This window comes from Atractosteus spatula, chromosome 21, assembly GCF_055471065.1.
Source record: "Atractosteus spatula isolate fAtrSpa1 chromosome 21, fAtrSpa1.hap1, whole genome shotgun sequence".
Classification (NCBI taxonomy): domain Eukaryota; kingdom Metazoa; phylum Chordata; class Actinopteri; order Semionotiformes; family Lepisosteidae; genus Atractosteus; species Atractosteus spatula.
This window is the reverse complement of record NC_142726.1, coordinates 13,834,799-13,861,166: the sequence shown is the minus strand read 5'-3', so window position 1 is coordinate 13,861,166 and position 26,368 is coordinate 13,834,799. Positions and strand designations below refer to the sequence as shown.

The 26,368-nt window shown below is 42.3% G+C and overlaps 1 protein-coding gene across 1 annotated transcript; it reads left to right on the top strand.

The window, feature by feature from the left end:
- The first annotated feature begins 331 nt into the window (after window positions 1-331).
- On the top strand, window positions 332-24,885 carry calb2a (calbindin 2a). The gene is made up of 11 exons (XM_088938575.1): window positions 332-770; window positions 13,647-13,723; window positions 14,324-14,413; window positions 16,276-16,356; window positions 18,046-18,102; window positions 19,692-19,769; window positions 20,233-20,288; window positions 20,576-20,615; window positions 21,366-21,419; window positions 23,801-23,872; window positions 24,312-24,885. The coding sequence occupies exons 1-11, from the start codon at window positions 680-682 to the stop codon at window positions 24,429-24,431; spliced, it is 816 nt and encodes a 271-aa protein (XP_088794701.1). The 5' UTR covers window positions 332-679; the 3' UTR covers window positions 24,432-24,885.
- The last annotated feature ends 1,483 nt before the right edge of the window (window positions 24,886-26,368 follow it).

Genomic DNA, 26,368 nt, shown 5'->3' with positions numbered 1-26,368 from the left:
TATGAATACGGTGCTCGTCTTTTTGCACATTAAGAACAAAAAAACTTCTAAAAACATGACAAATTAAGCTTTATGGCACCGTATTTACAAGGTGTCCAAAAACTGAGCCAACAGCTCTTGTACCGCAAGAGCTGCGAGCTCTTGGTGCACTGTACCGGCAAAATGCGCTAATATGAAGCTAACCACGTTTCGGAACCAGCACTCGTTGCTGCTGTAATTAATGCATTGGACCTTGCCAGGCATTTCAGAAAACATTACCTGGTGACAACTCGCGCTTTCCTGCGGCGCACAGCAGTGCAGCGCTATCCGACCCGGCGCGCACAAACCATTCGCATTTATTCCTGCTGCACGCGCGCGCGCACGGCTCGGAAACACGCTCCCACGGTCGCGCAGTGGCGTGACAGCAAGTGTTAGGTGATGCGTGAACGCGTTGGCAACAAAGCCCCATCACACGCGAACGTGGAAAAAGCGCCGAGCGCCGGAGCCAAGACTCCTCACACCACAGGCAAGGCGTGGACAGTGAGATGCTGGGTCCGGGGCGCCCCCTCGCAGGATCATGCGGGAACTGCAGGCGCTCTGGGGGGTTTAAAAGCCCTGCCTGAGCCCGCGCTGGTGACAGTGAGAAAGGGGATCTGATTGGAAAAAGTTCGCTCGGGATTTTGAGCTGAAAAAGATAAGCATGGCCAACAAGGCGCAGCCTCCTTTCCTGCATCTGGCAGAGCTGACCGCCTCCCAGTTTCTGGACATCTGGAAACACTTTGATGCCGACGGTCAGTAAGGATGCTCAAAAAAACCGTTTTAGGTCATTTGTTTGTGAGTGCGCGTGTGTGTGACTACCAGTTTGAAGGAATGGGGGTTATTGCTTTAAATTCCTGTGTATTTCGAGGTGATGCCAGCTCTCTGTGCAGTGACGCTTTTTAATTGATGAGATTAAAGGAAAACCGCGTGAGAGCTGGAAACAAAACTTGGAATTTTAGTTACTGCGGTTAACGACACCTCTAGACCTCTGGGTGGAACAATATTTGCATGTGCAGTTAGATGGGTTTAAGTAATAGTATTAATAATAATTGCAATTAAGTTATCGAGATTTTGTTGATAACACTGTACTACAAGCCGGACGTCGTTATCGAAAGGGAACTTATTCTGAATACGAATTGCCCAGAGTTATAGTGCAGGATGCTACACGTTACACAGCATTTTTCAGAATACACTCTACCCCGCTTTAAAAAAAGAAAATTGAAGTTGGTATAATTGTGTGTGGGAGGGGGGACTTAATTCACATTCATCTTGTAAAAGTTTTTGTAAACGTGCCTGTCTTTGAACCATTTTAAATGAATATCCAGTACTTCGGTTGTGCATTTTTTAAAGGTATGTCAGGCGAACCTCCAATAGGTCTGTAGCACTTGTAATAGTAATGATTACGAATCATTGCTCCTCTATTCTGAGCTCGGGAGCTCCTCACGGTCCAAGCTATTGGCAGATTGAAAGAAAACTGCCCAGCGCTAGTCCGCTTACAAATATCTAATAATACCTGCGCTGCAGTCAGGTCTAAATAACTTGAGGCTGAAACAGTGCGAGAGAACAATACAGCTCAAAAGTCTGATGACCAGCTAATCATCAACATTGGTGTCTGCTGAAAGTGCAGGTGCTTTTTTTATTTCGCTACAGTCACACTGACATCTTTAAGATGCATAACTACGGTTCAAAGAAAAATCTCGCAAATCGAAGGCATCTTTTGATAAGACTTGAAGAAGTCTGTTCGTGCTGTATACCGAAACGGGCTCTGAAAAGCGACCCAAGTTTAACTTGGGATTTCTGATTAAACCAATGAATCCAAAGATCGGTTTTCTTGCATCTGCTGACGAGGTGCGCACTTCATCAAAGGTAGATTGAGACTCGAGCTGCCCCCTTTCTATTAAGCGAGTTCCTATAAAAGAAAAACCCAACACCTGTTTTTCTGACTCATTTGATTAGTACATCTTGATCATGATTGCAGACAGCTACAGCCTTGCAACTGAAGACTACAATACTTAGTGCCAATCTGGAACAATTACTTAAACCCATGTTACTCCTTACACAGGCACAGCACATACTGACCCATGCATAAATCCACTGGGCACCGTTTTTTAAAATCATTCCTTGTCACACTTGGCTGCATCAATCACTTCAGATTACACATAAACATCCCAAAGGATCCCAAAGCTACTTACAGTACATACAGGAGAGAACCCACTTCATCTCCCTCCAATGTTCAGCCCCACCTGGTGACACACCTTGTGCCAGCAGCCTAACCACACAGCAGATCGGGTGAGGGAGTGAGAAATTGCTTCACCATTTGAATCTTTTGATCTTTAATTAATATGTTCCAGCCCTGAGTGGAATTCAGCAGCAACACCAGGACTGACATCTGTACACTTATGAATAGGGCGCTAGGATCGATACTGACCAAACCATCAGGATCTTGGGTCCTGGGTCATCATAGTATGGCTTTGGTTTCGAAGTTGTGGTCTTTCATTTCGGCGTGAAACTGGGAGATCTGAATTCATTTGGAGTCTTGAAGTGGACGTCTTTACTTAGACAGGCTCAAACACCACTTGAATAATATTCACTGAGAGTCAGAGCACAGCTCTACATTTCAGTCTACAGGCTGCAGGAGAAACACCAGCAGTAGGTGTGCTGCAATGGTGTACATGAGGTGTTTAGTGACACCGCAGGCTTCTGGAGACAGGCTGACATTTGCAATGTGTTCTCGTGCTTTTTAATGTCTGCAAAAAATGAGGGACATCTTATTGACTGAACTTCACATCCTAGCTGGTAACCTCACCTGTCATGCTTTGCTTAAATGCATTTGTTAATACACTGTGCTGCAGAGGACAGGTCTCTGGATTCCTGCCTGGAAGGTTGTGGGTTCCAATCTTTAGCAAAACACTCCTGTTATTCCATTGAGAAAGATATATCAGTTCCAGTAAAATAACCAGCTGGATCAGTGGGCACAAAAGGTTCTTTAGATAAAGGTGTCAGCAAAAGAAATACTTGGCTTTTAACAATACATATGTCCTTATACAGCAATCGCTGCAAAAAAGGTAATGTGACTATCCATCAACCAACGCTGGTAAATGAGACCCTTTCCAAGACACTAGCAGCTACAGTCTTTTGTGTCTGTATGTCAGCCTTTTTTTCCCAAGGGACAGTTTTCTGGTTGAAACCTTGGTTGTGGTCAGCAGGTAGCTCTGGGCTTAGCGGTGGTTATAAGGACTGATCAGGTTGTACAAATGTACCTCCATCCTATATACATGCATGGAGTGTGAACTGCGAATCCTATACATCTCCAGGTCATAGGAATCCTTTGTAAAACCGAGCTTTTGGTAACATGTCTAGGCAGGTGGGTGAATATTACACATCTCACCAAGTGCCATTCACAAAAAGCCTTATTATACTGTATACCCTGCAGTTTATATATAACATATTTTCTAATATATAAAAAGCCATGTAATATAAACCTTTCCATGCAAGTTACGTTGCTCCTTAACAACTGTATGAGGTGTAATAGTTAACAGTTCTGATCATACCCCCAGCTTCTGAACACAATGAATATAAATAATTCATTTCCGGGACAGCACAAACGAATCAGAAAAAGTAAGAAGTTCTCTTTTCTGTCAAGAAAAGAGAACTTCTTGACCATAAATGCTTAAATGCTTCTTGTGCATAAATGCTTTATGCAAAACATTTGACCAATGTTTTGCATAAAGAAATACAATCAGGGGTAACCAAACAATGCCGTAGCAAAACCATACACACGTGCAGCTTAGAACCGAGGTGGCAGTGAAGAGGTGCCACCCCCAGGGCATGTTTCCCAGTTGTTTTCTAGAATGTTGTCACAGTCAAACTATAACAACGCAACGCTGTTGCAACGCTAACTTGCGAGCTTGGGACTTGGTGACATGCCAGCATCTTATTAACAGGTATAAAACATCTCAGGGCAAACGCCCTTTAGCCACAACACAAATGGCTTATGTTTCTGTAATGTGGCTGCAGTGTTGTTTCTGAATGCCTGATATAGCCAAACTGCACACTTCCAGTAACATTGGCAATACGCTTCTAGCACATTAAAAAACACAACCTTCCAGCAACATCTGGAAATGTTCCGATGCAGTGTGTTAGCTAGGATGCCTAGATGCATTGCATTTGTTCCTAAAGAACCCTGCATGTAAAGACTGGACAGTCTACAGTATGTTCCCTTTTTGCTGGTACATTGATAGTTTTGAACATGTACGGTACAGGGGGTACCTCTTGTGGGAAAACAAAGTGCAGTAAGCATGACAGGGCTGCCAGGTCTGCTTTTGTTTAAGTGCTCCTACACCCCACCACCCCAGTATGATTATTTAAACTTTTAACTGAAAACGGATTTTAAAAGATCAGATCTATTTCCGTGCTGCGCTACCATGCTCTTGCAGTCCCAGCATCTTGCAGATGAGCTCCCCATAAACAGGGGTTCCCAGATGGTGGGCTGACGAGGCACCCAGACACATGTCCGTCTGCCAAGCATGTTTATTCACGCTGGAGACACGGCTGGTCTGCACGTCTGAGGCAAGGGAGAAGGACAGAGAAATAAACACCTGTAACTACAACACAGCTGGAGGCCCTACCGCTTTCATTCACTTATTCTGACCCTGAATCTAGATACGGTCATTTCAGCTTTCCTACACAACAGATCATACTGTATGCCTTCTCATTTCAAAGCAGCAGGAAAACGAGAGATTTTCATGCGATATAAAGAAGTCTTCTTCACATATTCAGGGCGTCGTCAGCAAGGAGTTTAGTCAAACAGGAAATGGAGAATGTCTTCGTTTCCTTTAAGGCATCACAGATCAAAGCAGCAGGCGACCAACTGTGAGTAAACCTTACAGAGCAGTTTGGGAGATCGTTTCTCAGTGCCCACACGGACTGCCACATCCCTCCAGCAGAAGTCAACATGAAAAGGAGGCGAACACATCACGGACATCGATTCGACGGTGCTAAGAGCAAAAGACAGAAGCGATAACTCGGAAACGAAGCAGCTCTGCGCACGCAACAGAGTCACACTTAGTGCTTCACTAAACCACCACAAGGTACTTCGAGGGTTGATGAATGCGGTTTTTCCTTTTGATAGCCTGTGCTAACCACTGCCTGGTTATAAATAAATGAATCGCTGCTGCCCGGTGTGAATATTTCGCTCACAACCTATAAAAGCCTTTCAGAATGCTCAATAACCGCTTGGCAAACCCCCAGAAATATGACTAGCTTTAAAAGCTTTCCGAGTCTTTTGTGAGTGTGTGTGCGCACATGTGTATTAGCCAGGGATTTGCTGTTAACTGCAGATTTTGTTTAAAAGATGCGTTACGTAACGAGCTGTCATGGCACCAGATGTGCAGCAGCTCAAAAGAATTTGTTTTATTTTTGTCTTAATGGATACAGACCAATCAACTTGCAGAATTGCTGGCCCAGATTAATTTTGGCCAAAGGGCACTGTGAGACTGCGGTAGTTTTGGATTAGAGGGAAAAAAAACAATGAAGAGTTTAATCCAGATGACAATCTTTTGATATAATCAGATTAGGAGTGAATGTGTTGGAAGTGAGTGTAGATTTCACGAAACTTTAATATCACCCCCCCATAAATGAAAAACCAAATCCAAAATATTTTTTTTTGCTGTATATATTCATTTATAGGAGTTTAGTGTAAAAATATGTATTGTGTGGAGAATGAGTTCAAAACTAAATTATGCTGCTCTCTTCTTGACATACTTTTTTTAATCTTGTATTCGTTTAATTTCATGGACAAATATGACACTTTGATGTCATAATAGACAATTACGTGCCAGAATCTCTGGACAGCATAGAAGGAGGAATATTCATTTACATGAGGTTTATACAGGGTTAGCTATGACTACATTAAAGAATAAAGTCCTAGCAGACCATATACAGTGCCGTGACACAATAGAGCAGTATATATCTAGTCATATATACAGTATTTGTAATGCAGACGAGATAAGGCTCACTCTTGAACTACGTCAGTCTGATAGAGGAAGCAATTGTGCTTCTGCTGTGTTGTTTCTGATCTGACATTTGCCAGACAGAAAAATATGGGCATGCCTTTATCACTTAATCCCCCCCGCCACCAGCACGCCTTGCCTACTCAATATCACCGTCTGTTCGGATCGGAAACACAATCACTTCCTCTTTCAGATCCATGCGAAATATTTCATGAGCGAGCCGTATCACACCTGCACCAGCAGCCCCGATAGGTGTCCTGTGTTACATGCATACTGACAGGCATTGAAAACCTGACAATGAACATCGGAACTGAAGAGTATTTGTTGCCTTTTTAATTCTTCTCTCGGTATGTGTCAAGGCGTCTAATGTTAAGCTGCCAGGCCACTGTATACTCCCAGCAGGGTTCGAATTACCTGTCTTCCAGCCGTCCAGCTCCTGTCTATGAGCAGCACCATGCGAGACACACAAACACTGAACGGCCCTTGAAATATTCCCTGCGTGGTTACAGAGCAGGTAGCCTGTCTGGTCCTACTCTGCCTGGTGAACAGCAAAGATCCGAAAACCTATTAGCACCAGAAGTAATAGCGATCCCCCTTGCAGATGAATCATGATACAAGTTGTTCATTATTTCTTTGGAAACTGACAACATGTACTCTGACCGACCCCCTGCAGTATATTTGGTTTCCCTTTCCTCTTGCTCCAGCAGGCCAAGGGTTGCTGGAGTCTCAGCAGTGAGCTCATTCAGGCGCGCCTCAGAGCCTCGTGTGTGGCGAGGGGCGAAGCTGAACCCGGCTGTGCAGACAGCAGGAGAGGGTCTGGGCGGGCGGTCCGGTGCCCTCCGACATTGCAGCCTGCTCACCGGGAGACTCGCTACGCTGCTCTGTCCTGCTCACGTTCACCCTGCAAACAGGCGTGAATAATGGAAGAGCAAGCAGAAAGAACGGGGCACTGATCACTGATCAGCCCCGAAGGGAGGAGAGGCGAACAGGGACAGAAGTGTAGCGGTGTTCACCCGGCCGGCTGTCGGCGGTTGTCTTGCCCCTCCCCTCGGCGCCGTGTGCGAGGCGGCGGAGCTCCGTGTGCTTCAGCGCCCTCTAGCGGGCAAGACCAGCAGTGCGCCGTCCCGCTCCCAGACGAGCAACTTTTCAGACTGCTTCTACGTCCGTTATTTCCTCCTCCACCCCTGCACCGGGTTTTTGAGTACGTTTTTCTGCTTAAAATAATTTCCAGCTAAGGAAACGCAATCGTCTGTCCTGGATTCGTCTCGTTTCTGGTGCCCACAGCCTCATGTTCTTACAGACCCCCCTCAAAAACCTCCGTTTTCTTTTTCTTAGAACAGTCTATGTCAACAGCAAGCATAATAAGCAGAAAATTCGCTTTATTGTTGTTTCTGGCATTACAGGCCATGTGATGCGTATCTCTGACCTGGCCTAATCAGTATGAGTCTATTTCTCTGAGCTGAATACTGAAACTGAAACACCACACTTCATCGTGTGGCATTCTGGGTGTTCTGCGACGTGTTGATACTCTGCATCCTGGCGCCTATGGCCTTGTCTAAGCTGCTCACAGGCACCACTGCCCTTCAAATGAATTTTATCCATAGGTAGAATAAGGACTAATATTTCCCTCCACTTTTCTCGTTATGCACCATAAGGCAGATTGTAAGACCTTCATGTGGTCCACAGCTAGGAAGCCCCACCGGAAAAGCAAGCCCAGATTTACAAAATTAAGGTTTTCGAGGTTTAATTCTGTATAATCTACAGTATACGTGCTGGAGATTTTAATTCACTACTGACCCTCCTGTGACCCCGACTGCAGATGGTGATATTTCATTAAAAAAATACAAAGCGTCCTACAACTCATTGACATCGCCTCTCTCCACACTCCTCTGACTTTGAAGTAATACGCAGTGTTCAGGAAAAAACGACTAATAAAGACCGCCTGCAGGTGAGGGATGAGTCACCGTGTGATTCCGAGTGTGCTCTTCTCAGCTAAAGCTCCAGACCCAGGTCAGGGTAATTCAGTATGCTTGCAAGCATCTTTTAATTAACATCTGTTTTTTTTAATAAGTTCCAGCAAATCTGCAGATAAAATCCCTTTAGGGAAAAAAAAAGAAAACTCTTCTCCCAGTGCAAACCTTGGAAAATCTATACTATGATCACAGTTATATCACCCCCGGTGCATTCCCTCAACATATACTCACAGCATCATATCATATGCTTAGCAGTCTACTGCTGTTTTTAATGCTTGATCCCAAGAAATAGAGTATTCTTCCTTTTTTCCGTTGTCTGTTTCCCTTTCCGACTGCCTCTGGGTGTTTTGCTCCTAATTTGCTGTGTTTCAGCCAAAGCCTTTCATTTACCGTAGCAGGCAGTCTTAATTCCCAGCCACCTGCTGTAGATACCTTTCTCAGTGCCTGTGGCTTCGTCTCCTACGTGCAAAAAGAAAAGCTACAGCAATTAGTGGGAAAAGGCAGCGCTCTGAGTTTGTGGTCTGAAATGTTAACTCGCGTTCGGATCAGCGAGTGTGCCTCCGGGGAAGGAAACGCTGGAATGAAAGTGAATCTCTGTTTCCGACAAAACGAAATGTCCAGTATTTCAATATTTCATGTCATTTCTCCTGCCCTTAAAACAGTGTCTCAGTTTGCTTCACAGTGCTCTGGAGAAAATGGATTGCAACGGAAGAAATGATGAAGAGTGAATACTATAGACGATTATAATAATAATTAATGAATGTCTTGCATTTGTCTAGCACTTGTCATCCCAAAGGACGCCAAAGAGCTTCCCATGTAGAAGGGCACTCACGTCCACCACTGTAGTACAGCCCCACCTGGGCAACACTGGCAGCACTGGGGCACAAGCAGGACTGCTTTGTGGCAGATAAGGAGGACGTGAGAAACTGCTTTACCAATTGAGTTATAGGAAAGCTTTAGGGGGGCTTGGCTTGTTCAAGCCCACTGTAGAATTTAGCCAGGACCCCAGAGCTAATACCCCTCTCAGACTAACTGATGAGACCCAACTAGGCTTGGCTGCTCCAGGGACACAGTTTGGAAAATCTGGTTCAGAGAGAAGTGTGCCACCTACTGGTCTGCCAACACCACTTCCAGCAGTAACATGGCTGGACACAGAGGTCTCCCTCCCCACTACTGCCAGCTGACCGGTCTTGCTTTGCGTCTGAGATATGATGAGATCGAGCCTTAAGGTGGTAACGCTACTGTCAAACAGCCATTGCATGTACAAGATTTCCCTGGAGCCAGAGGACATCTAGAGCAGCTCGGCATAATGGGTAGGAGGCACGCTGACTTACAACAGGGCTGCAGCAGCTCACTAGGAAATACCAGTGCCCGGCTTTGAAAATCATGAAGAAGGCCTTAAGACGACGTTCTGGAAACTGAACCGTTATATTAAGAGATTCTGTTGCAATCCAAATTTTCAATTCAGAACATTTAGAAAGAAGTTGGGCGAGTAGGAATACTGACCTGATTAAACTCAGAGAGGTGAAGGAGCGATCTCTGATCTCACACACACACACACACACACACACACACTTCTACTGGATGTGGAAAATCACCAGCGTGTGTTGTCAGCAGGCCACGCCTTCAGAGAAAGATTTGCGCCTCTTTTGTCTAATAATTTGCTTAAATCAAAGTGGATTGTTTAGGATGGGAGACAGATGGGAATTTGACTAACAAACTTGGACAGGAAAAAATTGCCTGTGTGTTTAGGAAAACTAATCAGAGCCAAGGTCAAGCAATTTCTCCAGTCCTCTCATCCTGCTTCTACAAACCCACTTGTTCTACAGGATCTCAAAGGAAATGGGTGTTGGCATTAAAAATGTCCAGCCACCTGAAACCAAGGAAAATACACTGAGTACTTATTTTGATCAAATTGGTGATAACCAGACATATTATTCAATACATGTGGCAATGCTTGCATTTTAGCATTTCTTTCTTGATCTAATACCGTACAGTAGGTACTATAACTACATCATACGATGGAAATATATTAATGTATTAAACAGTTCTTAAATATTATCTACTACATTCGATTTTATTGCATTAGAGTACTCCCAATCAGGTGTTGAAAAGTTCAGCACATACAGTAGGTATGATCTGTACAAAAGATTTCAAAATAGATTAATGCGTTTTTAACCCACCATATCCATAATGTGTACTCTGTGCACAATCAAATCTTTATAGCAATATTGAACTAACTAACTGGGCTTGTCTGATCAGATGTATAATTTTCTGTCTTTTTTTAAAAAAAACAGCTTCCCGATTCATTCCAAACCCCCCTTTCTGAATAACTGCCCAGTGCAATGCTTCAAAATGTCACTGTGGTCCAAAGGCGAATTTACCCCAAAGACAAGGACATTTAGTTAGACACTTGAGTGCTGTGTTTGCCAATTCAACACAAGCTGACAAGAGACTTAGGGCACCCTTACAGAAATAAAAGGAGAATATGATTAGGTGTTTCAAAGTGTGTGGAAAATCTTAGTCAAGCATAACAAAGTTTAAAGAGGCACAACCTAAATGCCTCTGAGCACTACAAACATGCCTCACTGAATTCAAAGGACACCAATTAGAGGCTGTTCTCCACATATAACAAATTATTCTAAAAGACGGAAACAATGTGTGAAGTCTTGGAGAAATCTAACCCATTGAGAAACACTGCCCTGCCATGTCTCTGTGTGCATTTTTAAGTTGCTTCTTTGCTGTTTCACCAAACGATAGGCCGGTTCTTGTTCTTTCCAAATGAATAGGGTGTTTTCGAGGAAGACTCATAAGGACTAAGTAGCAACTCTAATGGTGTGGCAGCCATGTGCTTCCCGGCAGGAAAAAGCTGAAAAAGTAGGAATTTAGAAAACATGTAGCATCTTTTAAATCACCAGCAAAACCTACAACATCCAATCCTTTGTCCATAGCCTTCAAGCTAAATCTTAAATGCAAGCTGTAACAAGTCAACATTATCCTTTGGGACTTAAAAAGTCTTTCAACTTCCCCATGCTTTAGTAAATCATGATTATTCCCTAGGTCACTGTGCTATCATATTATCCCCCAAGCAGATTATTGTAAAGCCAGCTATCGCACGCAGCAGTAAATTAAACGTGGAATTGAAGTGGCATCTACCAATACTTCTAGTAGAAAAATGAAAGGTCATGCACACTGATGCAAAATCATACTGCTTATTTTTAGAAATGACTGATTAGTGACTGAGGGTTAAGGCAAAATTCCTGGTCCGATGCTTGAGGACTGCCAGTTGTGCATTTCCAAACAGGGGGAGCCAATTTCCTCCAAGAACCAGCCTTTGGCTGAGAGTACAGGCACCAGAGCAGCATGGGAAACAGCTACAGAAGCAGCTGAGTTACTGTAGGAAACAAATGAGTTGATTCAGGAACTAATGTGCACAGTGGGAGTGGTGTTTGTGATGCTAAAAACGAAACAAAAGGAGCAGACATGATAACAAGCCGACAAGGCTTGCTCATAGTTCTGACAAACGCAAATCTCAAAGTGCAGAGAGCAATGTAATCAATGTCATTAATTTCTTACTCGCTGTCCAAAACGAAAGCACTGTCCCCATTGCAATACCCATCCTTTGCTATGAGAGAGTTCTGCAAACAGTTAACAATAGGAAAAGAGAAGTGGTAATCTCATTCCTGCAGCTACATCGGAACAGGCCTTTACTTATTTCAACACACTCACCGGCAGATCTGAAAGCCACTTCTACGACAGGGAGAAATTTTGAGAATATTAATGAACATGCCTTTTTTTTTCCTAAAAGTAGGATCTGGCTGTCAACAAGAGATTTCCCTTTTGTCTCTTCAAATAAATGAACTTCAAAGGCGCCAGGCAGCAAACCCGCTCCAATTAGTGAAAGACAGAGCTTAGAGTCAGCCCTCCTGGTGGTGCGAGCCGCAGCACAGTGCACCGAGGGCCACTGCCTTCCCGAGTTTTAATTAAGAAGTTAAGAATGGCAGGGTGCCAATCAGCAGATATGAGAATAGTTACCTCAAAGAATGGAACAAGGGTGCTGTTCTCCATCGTCACTAAAAGGCTGCGCTGGCTTGCTGTTTAATTTTAGTACTATTGCACAGTAAACTTGAGGATGGATCTCCACATTCCTATCACTCCGTTATGCAGATTTTAAAGCAAATTCTAAAAAAAAAGGAATCTTACATGTTCAATGTTGGGCAATGCGGTGGCTCTGTAGCTGGAAGGTTGCCAGTTCATATCCCGCGAATCCTACTCCATTGGGCCCCTGAGCAAGGCCCTTTACCCCAGCTGCTCCAGGGGCGCTGTACAATGGCTGACCCTGCACTCTGACCCCCAGCTTCTCTCCCTGTCTGTGTCTCATGGAGAGCAAGCTGGGGTATGTGAAAAGACAAATTCCTAATACAAGAAATTGTATATAGCCAATAAAGTGATCTTATCTCTAATCTTATCTTCTCTTATAAGGCTGACCTATGCCCACTGAACCTCTTTCTTTCTCAGGAACTTAGTAACGATGAGGGAAAAGTAAAGCAGATAAATGCGTGTAGATGGAGATCAGAAAACACTCTGCTCTCCGCGATCAGGTGCTGTAGTGACCTGCTGAGCTGCTGCAGAGGAGGCAGCCGGTATGCTGGGGGTTAACCCACAGCAGCGGTGAATGGTGGCCACAGAGCTCATAAAGCTGTGAGCCACCTGCACCTGCTTGTGAGCAGCAGCTGGCATTCGCCCAGGTGAATCTGGAGGCCCAGTTATACAGGGAGCTCAGAATACTGCCCTTGTGTAGACCTGGAGAATGATATCTCGCTCCTCTGTATGCTTGTATATGGCTGGAATGGCAAATAAACTTGAACTTGAACTTGTGACAGAAGACAGATCTGTTTTGCGTGTTCAGTGTGTCTGTCTGCTGAAAGTGTTTTGAGTGGATGCAGTGTTACTGATGTTTGTTTGAAATTGTGTACGTTGCATAGAGCCCCTTTTAATTAAGTGAACATTACATCACAATGTTTCTTCTTCCAATACACTCTCAATATCTAAAATGAACTCTGTTTTCAACACAAGCAGTGTTCTGATTTGCAGGATGTATCTGACCAAGGAGAGCCGTCTGCTGCTGGAGATTGTAGAGTGTGGTGATATAGCTGGCTGGAGGTATTGTAAGAGTGTGGAAGGCTGGTCAGTCAGTATGCCAGCAGCAGTTTCCCATTGCTGTTGTGAGGCTCCACACCATGTCTGTGGAATGATTTAAACAGAAAACCCTGCATGCACATTCATGCAGTGATCTGCCAGCACACATGCTGAAACCTTTCAGCAAAATGTGTAACATGTTCGCTTGTCTTAGACTGATAACCTCACTATCCTCTCAGAGATGACATTATGACTGTATAATGAAATATTTACCAATTCTGAAAATTTAAACCCATTAAGGTAGTCGTTGTTCATAACAAATTGATTTGAGCATCTCATCCTGCTGTTTCTTGAAAGAAGCCAGGATACTAGCTTTGATAACCGGATATACCCCGTCTTGCATTTTGCTGGGTGGTTTCATTTGTCTCCAATAAAATATAAAGAGAAAATGACGCCCTGGTTCCTTCAAACCTAATCATCCTTTGCTTCATGATCTTTCCTTCAGGCAATGGGTACATCGAGGGAAAAGAGCTGGAGAATTTTTTCAAGGAACTGGAAAATGCAAGGAGAGGAGCTGGAATGGTGAGTCTCCACTGAATGAAGATGAAGAAGAAGCATTTTGAAAAAGGGTGCCCTCCGAGGGATCAGAAACTAGCCAGGGAAACAAATACTAAAGTAGCAAGGTTTTTCCTCAGTGTCAAAGAGCAGCAGGGGTGCCATCACCCTTCACCAATAAACCAACAATTAACAGTTAACACCCAGTGTGACTATTTACAAAATGTATAGGTCCTTTATTGGTCACTAGTGGCAAATCTGCTGTAATTCCAGTGCTTTATGGCCCAGCCTGCCAATATGACAATGGTAGGAATGGTAGGTTTGTCCTATCAGTCACCTAAGCAAGAATTTTTAGAAAGATCTTTAACATGTATTTCCCCTATAGCTCCATATTTAAAACTACATCCCCACTATTCACTTGTGAATCCATCTAAAATAGCTCTATTTATAAAACCCTATAAAGTGGGCAGTCGTGTAACATCTTTATGATTTTATTACCAACCCCTGGGTTAACAACACGAAAAGAAAACTATGAAGCTGCATCTAGTTTTTTCCTTCCTACTAAATTGCTCTCCTAAAAGCTGTGCCTGTTAAACATTAATGATTCAATTTCCCATCGCTTGACAGGATTCTCCAAATGCCAGTTTCTCGGAAAAGATGAAAGAATTCATGGCAAAATTTGACAAGAACGCAGATGGAAAAATAGAGATGTCAGAGGTAAGATTTAAGGAGCTAGGATCAAGGTGAAAGGTGAAAATCCAAAGAAGAATAGGAATTTTGAAAGGCTGGAAGAAAATAAATCTCTTTATGCCTAGCTACCTGTACCTTAAAAATAATGTCAAATTGGGGAAAAAGTATCATTGACTTGCAAGAAGTACATCTTAATTCATTCAATGAGGAAAAGAATAAAAGAGACATTGCATAGAGATGCTGCATCCTTTAGAACGTTTTAAATGTCTCGTACTTCCTAAAGCAATCTCCTCATCAAGACATCATCAAAATGCCTTGTGGAGCTTAAATATGTTTCCAAGGCTCACATGGATTAAGGGAAACCCTGCACAATAATCTTTTACAAGTTTCCTTCTTCACAAACATTTATCCCTACGGATTATTACATTTAGTATATACGATATTGTACCCATTCCATGCAGTGGCCTCTTAATCTTAAATGATTTCTTCAATGCAAAACAGGTTTAATGCTGTTGAATGGGCTGTGATTTACCTAGAAAATACTGTTTAGTCTGGTCTTGAACCTGCATTTTTCCCATAAAACAAAGCGCTTGCTTAAGCTGCAAGTCAACGCTCTCTATTAATAGTGTAATATTTATTTGCCATGTAATTAAATTGACAAACAGCTTAGTCAGACATGGCAGTGCATCATGGATCTGCTCAAGCCTGCAGGTGTTGGACACTCAGGAAGTTTCTCCCCAAACACATCTTTCACTCCCAGTTTGTCGTCGCCACCTACACAGCAGCAGGAACGTCTCTTTTAAATCCAATTTCAAGCAGCTCGATCGCTTGTCCTTTTTCGTTTTAACGGGTTTTGCCCAGGCTTTTCATACTTAAAGGTTGAACGGAGGAATAAAGAACACTTCTTAAACAATAGAAAATGTTTGTAAAAAAGCAGCAGCAGCAGCTCTGCCAGGTCAACGGAAAAGCCTCAGATGTGGGCTTTCACAAAAAAGAAAACCTCCAGTTTCCAAGCAGCACCTGTTTGTTTGATGCAAATTTCCACTCAGGGCCAGAAGCAGCCCATTGGAACTTCCACAGAGCAATAACATCAGGTAGGATTCCATAAGATGACACACCAGGTGTAAAATGAAAGGTTATTAAATTAACTGGCTCCCCACACTCAGCCAGTCTGTCTCTTTTCTTTAAAATCCAAACCCTGTGACAGGTTCCCAACTCCAAAAATGGCTTTTTTTCTTTGACTGCCGGACTGTAAAACCAGAGAGCACTGGTCTGGTGGATGGGATAGAGAGGAAATAAGGTGGGTGAGGGGAATAAAGGAAAAAAGAGAGACCTCCACTGAAAATCAACATGCCAGTGACATCTCTTCATGGCAGCACAGACAGCCGTGACAGGATACATGAGTGGTATGCTTCTGTGTGCCTCACCTTGCTCAGGCTGGGCCTGTTTAATCCAGCCGCAGTACGGGGAGCTAACTGGGAACGCTGGAGAGACAGCAGTAAACCCCCAGCCAGCCAGAGTCTCAGCGCTCCACGGGAACATGCGTTCAGGGGACAGATGGATGACTTCCGTTTTTCTGAGCCATCCTTCTGTAATCTTTGCAAGCCCTGAAGAGGGAACAGACGGCAAAACTAAAATGTAGCTTCCATCCCTGGCAAATGCCAGCGTTCGGCGAGAAGCATCTCTCAGCCTGTCGTCACACCGAGGACGATGGCGCTGCAAAGCAGTTGCTCTCGCGCGCTTGAAAGATGGGCAGATCCATCACGGCCACTCGCCGGTGCGTGATGGGAGGGGACAGGTCTTGGCTTCGTAAAAAGGCGAGTTTCCTTGCGCCGCGGGCGACAGCCGTACGACAGCTCAGCGTTTCCTCTTTCACCTCCCCTCCCCAGCTGGCTCAGATCCTCCCCACAGAAGAGAACTTCCTGCTGTGCTTCAGAGAGTTTGTGGGCTCCAGCACCGAATTCATGGCGGTGAGTGACCATGCATCGCCAGTGACCTGATACACATGCATGCCACATTCGTTCCGGTCAAGCAATAAAAATGTATGGTATCTGAGAGGCGGGGGTGTGATGTGACACATAGCAGAAAAATGGGTTCCTGAATTAATATTCTTGTATAACATCCAAACCCATCCACGTGTACTGTACATAGCCCATCACTGGTAGATTATACTAAATAAAAAATGAAAATACATTTACCTTCTTGGCTTCCCTCAAATACCCAATATGCAATTCTTTGTTTGTATAGTTTATTTTCTCATCATCAAGGGTTTCATTGGCTCTTTGAGACAGACGGACTGCTCAAGAGATAAACTCTCAATCGCAAGAGCCCTTCTTATCTCTGTGTACCTCTTCTGTGGCATGAGGGCAGCACACCTGGACCACACTGGTAGTTCAAACACTCACTCATTTTTTGTTCCAGTGCAGTTCAGTGTCCAGTCCTTCAACAGTAATCGTTTCTGAAGTGTCGGAACATGGCTCATCTCAGTATGGCTGTTATAGATTTATCTGGTTTAATCAACTCTTTAACTATGAGCTTAGGCCTACAGTGTGCATTAAGTGCAGTTGGATGGGCATTAGTCTAATGTTAACTGGCATAAAAAAAAATGAAAGAGAGTGTGCTTTATTGTGGAAAGATAAATCCACTTAAGAGTCACAGAGCCCTTTTCAATTTCAATTTTAAATATGTCTCACATTTTCAAGGCTTTTGGGTTTCATAGTTTACCTGTGCTTGTACAGTATATTACCTGCAAAAAGTGTTTGGATCACTTGTGTTTAATATGATGCCAAACCGGAGCCATTGTCAACATATGAAAATGCAATGTACACCAAAGGCTTAAGCCTGTCTTTTTAAATCTCTTTGCACTATCCCATTTATCTGTGGGCGTATGTACCATTATTTAATGTCATATGCCTGACTGATATTCCCAAAAAGCAGGATTTCATTATGCAAAGCCATTTTCAATATCCCTCTGCTCTGCAGGAATAAACTGCTGTGATGAACAAAGAGGGTTAACACTAATTGTCCTACTGTGCACCTTCTTTGATACGAAGTGAAATGCCCAGGCTTTCAGCGATAACTAGATCATAGGTTCAGCTGTCCGTGTGGAAGTCTCTAATGGTGCACAAATAAAGAAGGGACAAACCTCTAAATCATCTCTGATCATGGCAACCCTCTCCAAGGACAGGGTGTAAAGTAAGAGGATCCATTTTAAGATATAAGTCATATATTATGAATGGCCTTTGGCCAGTCTAAACAGACACCAAAAATGCGTCTCTCCTGCACAAGACAGTTGCTGGAAAGCAGCTGAATTTGGTCTTCTCAGCTATAACTCGGAATTACAAACGAAAAATGCAACAAAATTATAAATCAAGCATGCTATACAGTAAATTTACAGCAGACAGTTTTTTAAATATATTCCATATGACAATATGCACACATTGCTGTTTATCCTTTTGCCTTTGCACACAGTGCACATGGACAGCACTGCTTCTTTATGAAGTGCAAGGCTGTTGCGAAAATTGTGCAAGGAAAAATGACTGGATTGTACTCAGATACATTCCACATCTGGCTCTCCGTCTCCTAGGCACTGACTTCACTAGCACTCGAGCTTGAATTGAGAAGTGTTCTCTCTGATTGCTGTGAGTTCCCCTTTGCAGGCATGGCGAAGGTATGACACAGACCGCAGTGGATACATTGAGGCCAACGAGCTCAAGGTAAGGACTGAGGGGTCTTAGTGCCACTGAGCTGACTGGATAACATGAAGCATGCCATGCCTTACATGCATGACAGCTTTAGCACAGTGCATCTTGCTTTATCTATGGCATATGAGCAACACAAAGAAGAAAGCATTCCGAGGAGTTAATGGATTCCTTACTGTCTTACTACCTGCTGGAACATGGTGAGTCCTCTGCTTTCACACGACTACTGTAGGTAACATGTTCTGCATGTTCACCAGTCTCTGACTGCTCAATCTCCCAGCCTACACCCAGGCTCTATTCCTTCAATGATGACTGTCAGAGACCCTAAATCTCAGAACACATTACCACAATGACTACATGCTCGAGCTTTTTTTGCATGCCTCTTTAAACATCGTATTAAACCACACCACTGGCCATGTTTTTGGAGCGCACACCTGTTTCTCATCCTGACTGGCGGTGCAACGCGCCATGCATCAATGGTTTGTAGACAAACCTGAACCTACAGCAACAGCACCCAGGGGTTGAGAGAGCAAAGCTCTGTTTCTGAGACAGAGGCAGATGAAGCCACATGCAGTCTGATGGGCACAGTGTGCTGATAACTGGCACAAGCCATTGCCAGGACTGCACGATTTGTAATATTGAGGGAGACAAGCCAGTTCGTGTTTAATTTGCATTGGGGAACTGGGGGCTTGGAAGAGTGAGTCACATTAAAGGACACTTTTTTTTAGGTTGCACTTTTTCAGATGGGCAGACAGACCTGTGCATTTTCTGGGGGACAAAGGGAGATGAAAATACATGCAAATAATTATTGTTACCTGAATACCAATATATACAAATCCCCCCAGCAGCAGCTAAAAGCTTGTCGGAAAGATTCAAATTTACGAAAATGATCTCAATAGATAAGTAGTATTAAATGGAGTGGTTTAGATTTGCTAAAGCAGATTAGATTGGACCAGACAGTCAGATAATACAATTGCACCAATAAAATGTGTCTATAGTGGTGTTTGTTATACGGACTTTTCATATTACTGACCATTCCATCAATAATAATATTCCAAAACCATTAATCATCTGCTCCACAGCTGGCCAGTCCTTGTCCCAGAGGGCCAGTCTATCAGCATGTTTTCCAGGTCTCTTTAAAACAGCAGCACCTGAAGCTCTGCACCTGAACGCTGTTGAATTGTTCCAAATTCAGACCATAACGAGCTGATTTAGTTCCTGAAGAGCTGTCTTGCAATGACAGCCTGCAGACATAATGGCCCTACAGGACCATAACTGGGCACTTTCTACAAGTACAAGATTTTAATCAAAAGAGAAGATATTCTTCTTCTTGATAATAAGAATTGCCATGGTGATGATTTATGTTTCTTAATTTAGGAACTACTTGGGTAGGAGCAAAACACAGAAGGCACCAGTTCTTGTAGGACCTAAGGTTTAAGATCCCTGCTTTGAGAAGTGTTGCCAAAGCAAACCATCCAAAACCTCCCTTTGAGCTCCTCTGTACCAAACACACATTTCCAGGTGGTGCTGCACAAAGGCACTGCAGGTCTCCAGGAATCAGCACACTGTATGAGCTGAATCAACAGCCTTATGTCTTTTTACAGGGTTTTCTCTCAGACCTGTTAAAGAAGGCCAATAGACACTACAATGATCAGAAGCTGCAAGAGTACACACAGACAATAGTAAGTAGCTGCAAGATTGAATTCCTTCCCAGTAGGCACTGACCTGCCAGTTGATGTGAGTCCTAGGGTTTGGTTGCTTGCTCACAGGGGTTAGATAGGGTAAACATTATTGCAGTTTGGGAGGTATCAAAAAGTCAACACCTGTAAATGTGATCAAAAGTGTGAAAATCTGTTCTTTAAAGTTTCACAATCTGAGAGAAAGCAGCCTTCTGACGTGTTAACTGAAATTGATCAGTCACGGTTCCCTCCTAAATGCACAATCTGAAGTGCCTTTATTAAGAAACGTATCTTTTGTGCAAATTAAAGTCTGTCCATTACTTTTCACTGCAATTGTAACATTCCAGTCCCTGCAGCAATTCTGGTCAGTTTTCAACTTCTGCAGTCAATTCTATATAATTCTTAGATCTGTCTATTCACATACAAGTAATTCTGAAACTGCCAACCCTCTTTTCCTTATCTGCAGCTTAAAATGTTTGACCTGAATGGAGATGGGAAGCTTGGACTGTCCGAAATGGCCAGGTGGGTGCTAGTCTAGGGTACGAGAATGATATTAGACTCGTCACTTGCCTTTGGAATAAAATGCTGGATTATTGATTTAGATGAAAATAACTGGTGGATTGTTTTCTCATAATAAGATATTGAATCTCTGGAATACAAGACACTACATTCAATGTTTTCATTTGTTTCAATGATACTGAAGTCAAAGATCTGAGGGATGTTGTGCATTATTTTAAAAATGAGTGTCGAAAACAGTATGAATATTGTTCAAAAATGAAATATTGTTCGAAAATCTTTTGTCATTTCAGGCTACTACCAGTGCAAGAAAACTTCTTACTGAAGTTCCAGGTCAACTCAACATAAATTTCTCTTACCTGTGTTTTAAAAGACTCATTATTATTGGTAACATTGTGTTCAAAGTAGACAAAAAGTTAATCCCCCTTATTCAATTATAGCCAGTACAGCTGTACCCACATTTCATTTCTGAAATATTACTCCAGATATAAACATACAAATCTACTGCAGTATAATGCAACATGGTTTATGTAATAAATTTCAGTATAAAACTTCCAAAGCAAAAAAAAAACACTTTTAATTGTTTTTTGTTATGCCATGTTTTCACTTAAGTGAAGTGCGCATAAATGACAAAACATAACCAAACAATATATTGCTTCCAAAACAAAAAAAAACTTCCATGTCATAACTGTTTGAATTAGACTCCACGCAGATCGATGACAAACTGCTGATTAAAGCACCATGACAACAGCAACAGGACAGAATTCTCTGTCATTAGAAACATGCAAACAGCCCCTGTGTCATCAGCATCTGCTATCTTTGTGCCATTATTTATTCTCTGGAAGTGTGGCATATTGTATATTTCAATGAAACAAGCAGATGCAATTCTAATTGCCCAATATACAAATGCCTTGACAAAATGCTATTCTTCATCTTTCACAGCACATAGTGATAGCATTATGATGAAGGATTATTAGGAAGAGAAATCAGTCTGCAGGCAGATGGGGAATTCCCATCTCAAACTACTGTACATGCCTTAGTCTCTACTCTCCATAACTTCAGCCTGTTTTCTTCTTAAAACAGGGAGTCAAGTTAAACGCAGAGCAGTTCAACCAAATATTCACTTACTATGACAAGGTAAGTCTGACTTTCTCATTACAAAACTCTTATAAAACAGCTCATCCAGACTGTTAGACAATTATAAACAAGAGAGTGTGATGTTCATAAAGAATGAGGATTAATGTTGTTGGTTGCATACATATATATCCTTTTTTCCCCATAAAAGATGGCAAGCCGTATTTCCAAAATTATAAATATTTACTGTATACAGTAGGAACAACTAAAGGTTACTTCCATGCTGAAAAGAGAAGAAAATGTTTAGGCTGTGGAGCCTTCTTCGGGTGTCAAAGAAAACTCACAGAAGTCAAAGATGGGTTTCAAAGAAGAACCGAAGAAGACTCCACCACCGAAACGTTGTAGTTTTCAGCCTGGAATAAACCTCTACTTGTTCCTTTGCAGCCTACGCATGCTGACGCAGCTCCCCACCTGAACTACTTACTATATAGCCTCATTATCATTATCATCTCATAATCATGAGATGACTGATTTTTCCCTTCTCATCATGATGTATTTAATGAATTGATAATTACCCAGCTATGAGAAATTGTCTCGTAAAAGTTCTTCCAGCACATCTGTGGTATGGACTCTTTCCATCAATGCACATCTCTGAGCACAAGAGAGCTGAGGTTTCAGGTGTCTAAATAGAAGGTGCAAAGGTTTGGAGGTGAAGTCTTTTTCTTTAACATCTATTTGTGTCCTATGTATTATTTATGTACTAGAAGAGCAAATTGCTTGAACTAGGCTCAAGCACATGAAAATGAATGTATTATTCATCACGTGAGGGGTAAGAGAAAAGCACATAGTCACTCTCACAGTGCAGATTGTCAGCTATGCAAAGCATTGTGTCCTTCACTTACCAGGTGTATGAAGTGCATTTGCATGTCCTGTAGCACCTGGCTCCCTCTGCGAGGTCTTTTCCAAAGCTCCTCAGTCCTCAAGGTGTGTGGTCCCTGATCACAAAAGACAACAGCTGTAATAGCCTGTCAACAACATGCATCCAGTTGAACTCTCAGCAACATTTAATGGCAACTGCATTCAGTGAGAATCAATTAATACTATTCAAAGGATTAGCAATTCACATAACAGCAAATCCCTTTTTCTTATTTTTAGGTTTTCATTAGGACTGGAGTTTATATATGTTTTTAAATTAGTTTACATACTGTAACTGATGACGTAAAGTCATAAATTGCTACATAGAATTGAGATAAACATCTGTTACTTGTAGCCTGAGAGTTGCAGAGAAGAATATGCAGCTGGGAAAGTTTGGAACCATTACGTGAAACTGGCCAGAGGAAACACTGCAATTTGAAAAGCCATCTGAACTTGATGTCTTGCACATACACTAAACATGTTGACTTGGTTGCCAGTTCTATGCCATTACAGAGCTGGTAGACAGATGATTTATTAGTTGTAGCGCACAAAGTAAACAGTGGTACTGTACTGAAACTGCAGGAAGCACAGTAAGCTTGGCCAGTCTTTTACTCAGATGTACACATTCAGTAAGGTCTGGTAGGACCTATCATTACTATTGTTAACTACTTAGAATAGAAGAGAAAAAAGAAATTCTCTAAAATCTATACTGATGGAGGAAAAAAACTCCTCCTGCTGCAGTTGGGACAACATTTTGCGTGACTTTCTAGAGACTGTGAGGTCACCCAGCACCAAACATTCAATTATAAATGAGCCAGGAGACTTGGGCACATGGTGTAATCAGAGAGCATATGAATGCACGCACACACCAGCGCCAGTTCCACCCCTCCAGCTGGATCACAAGCAGCTGCAGCAATTCCAGTATCAAAGTACAGCATGTCAGGTCAACTGCAGAAAAAGTGGATTCGAATGCACCAGAATTAAAACGCACAGAACATCTCAGATGAAGTTTGACAGCAGGTTGTGTCCCACGGGTAGCTTCTCCAAAGCCATAGTTACTTCCACATCGCATGGTGTGACTTCATGCTCTCATGTATAATTAATCGGCTGGCTGCGTCAAAACTTTTACTATTGTTTGTAAAAACAAAACTGGTTCCCCTTGCCCTACTTTATACTTCACAAGAGGGCTCCCATCTGTAGATGACCGATCAACTAAAAACATGTCAACCAACCACCAATGCAGGAATCAAATTATACAGAACTTGTTTCTCCTTTTAGGAAACTGCGTTAAAGGCAGTTCAGTCAGGATCTTAGTGCGGGAGATTGCTGCCTCTCTGCTATGATGTGAAGTGAAACCGATCACAATAACGGCTCTAGAGAGAATTGTTAACAACAGGCCTTTTTACGCCAGGACTGAATTGTCCTGGCTTTGTAGCAGAGGTGCAGACTTTGTCATCAGCCTGTGTGTGTGTGTGTGTGTGTGTGTGTGAGAAAAGCAGTGTAAACCACTTTCCTCTGTTTCTGGTCAGGATGGAAATGGATATATTGACGAACAGGAGCTGGACGCTCTGCTCAAAGATCTCTACGAAAAGAATCAAAAGGTGAGAAATTGCACAGCCTCCTGTTATGGTTTTAAAGACTGCATTTTTGAAATAGAGGAAATAATTATTTAGTTAAATTTGCAAGATAGAGAAGCACCATTCTCCAGGTAATGGAGAACTGAGAGATGACGAATAAAGAATAAAGCAAGGATCTTTGTCAAAGCTGGTGATACGGTAACCTTATGAATTGAGGCATGACTATGTATTTGTCGATGGGCCTTTGATGGGAAAATACTTTCTAAAAGCCTCTGTTTTAAAGTTTGCTTCTGTTGGTTTGAGCCTACAGACTTGTTGTTGTGTGTATGGATGAGATGGAATGACATCTTACAGAAGTGCCAGAGATCTGGTCAGACAGCAGAGGGGCTGTATGAAGCTAGATTATGCTCTTTATTACATAAATCTGTGCTGAATCGTCCCTTTCTTTCTCTCTGTGGTGTAGAAGGAGATGGATATCCAAAGCCTGACCACCTACAGAAAGAGCATCATGTCTCTGTCAGATGGCGGCAAGCTCTATCGCAAGGAGCTGGAGATAGTTCTGTGCAGGGAGCCCCTGCTGTAATCAAAACCTTATCCCTGACCCTTGACCCCAGACCACCTCCTGCCTAGTTTTAATACCAGGTGCATGTGCTGGGCTCTCCTTTCATCTGTTTTTTGAGCAAGTGTATACTTAAAGCACAAACAACCCCCCCCCATTCCAAACTTCCTGATTGCAGACAGGCTGTACTCGTCTGAGACACTACAATAAAATTGCGTCTCGTTTCTTTAAACATTACGCTGATAATGACATTAATGCTACTTCTAATAACGATACGATATAAGATTTTGATTGCTTGGTTTGACCTCTATTTCCTACATCTTCCTCAGAATCCACTCCTCTTCCCTGTCCTTCATTCTTCTCTCTGGCTGACCACTGAATCACTGTTTTGTTTTTCTTTTGTTTTTGGTTTCTTTCAGCAAATACTGTTTATTAAGGATGTCACTGTTAACAACAATAAAGAAACCTTAAGATCAGAGTGCTTGTTCGGGTTCCATTTCCCACATGTGCTAAAGCCTTTCCTGGAAGATGGGGGTATCTGATGGGGATGTAGGGGCGCTGGGCATCCCTGCTATGAATTAGACCGAGCAGAAAGTATCTCAGACCCAGTGTCCAGGACAGTTACCACATCAAGTGCTTCTTATGAAACATTACGTCATTCTCACTTTTATTAAACCACATGTAACATAACACAGATCTTCAAAGAACATCAGTAAGGTCATCAATGAATGGAGGCCATTTGATTGGTGGAACTTAAGAAGATAGGAAAGGTTTCAAACAAGAGGAGGCCATTTGGCCCATCTGCCAAAGCTGGACAGCTTGTTCCATGCTCCCACCACTCACTGTGTAAAGAAGTGCATATGGCAATGCATATCCCAGTAGTGCAATGAACCAGAATTGTGCTGCTTCTTCTTCTTTGTCTTTAGATTACGGAATCAGCTTTTATAGCATTTTTAACGATGACCTTGGTACCATCTGCTTTACACTTCTCTAAGCCTGAATGCTGAAGAACAGGTTATGTAAGAGTCCCACCTGACATCAGAGATCCACATGACACAGCAGGATGCATCTCTGACTGGGCTTCTCTGAACCCAGAGGCAGACACATCCAAACTAAAATATTGAATGTGAGGAAACATTAATTCTTTTTCACTCCAGATTTTGTTGCATTTATTGCTTTTGTTTTTGATGAGTTTTTTATTTATATCTTATTAACATGCCTTCTGATATCTAGTAAAACATATTGTACAATTTTCCACAGATGCTTTAAAAAGCAGTATTAATAATTCAGCACTCAAATTCCCCCTTTTGCATTGCTGTGCTAGCAAGAGTTCTTATTAATTAATAACCAGTAGGTACATCTTTAATTTAAAAAAAAAATGTTTCACAAAACTCCTGCCTACTCCTATAACAAAATTATATTTATTTGGTCAGACCTACTACTGCAATTTAATTTCAAGCAAAATCTTTATCGGCTGCAGAAAAGAACTGCAACATAGAAATCAAAACGCAGTTAAAAAAAAATATGTGTTCAAAAAACAAGAAGGGACTTCAGTTTTCCATCACTGATCTGTAACATCAAATTTCGATCACATCTGAGCCATGACAGTAAAATGTGAGCTAACATTAGCAGAATACCAGTGTGCACAAACTGTGCAAAACATAAGCTTTCATTGCTTTTAAAGATGATTTTGAGCAGTGATTTTCTAAGCAGCAGCTGGCTACATTAGAAATGACAGAGCAGTAAAAACACAGCAAACGTTTGGCTTTTTGAGATGTTACCTTATAAAAGTTATTATAGTATACTTTGGTGATGGTATAATAAGATGGTATAGCATAGGATGGTAATGTAGAACATGATACAAACAGTGCCAAAAGCTTGGAGGAACATTCAAACATTCAAAATTCACCATCCTAAGCTTAGTCTAATTAATTTCAACAGTGCAAAGGAACATATCCCCC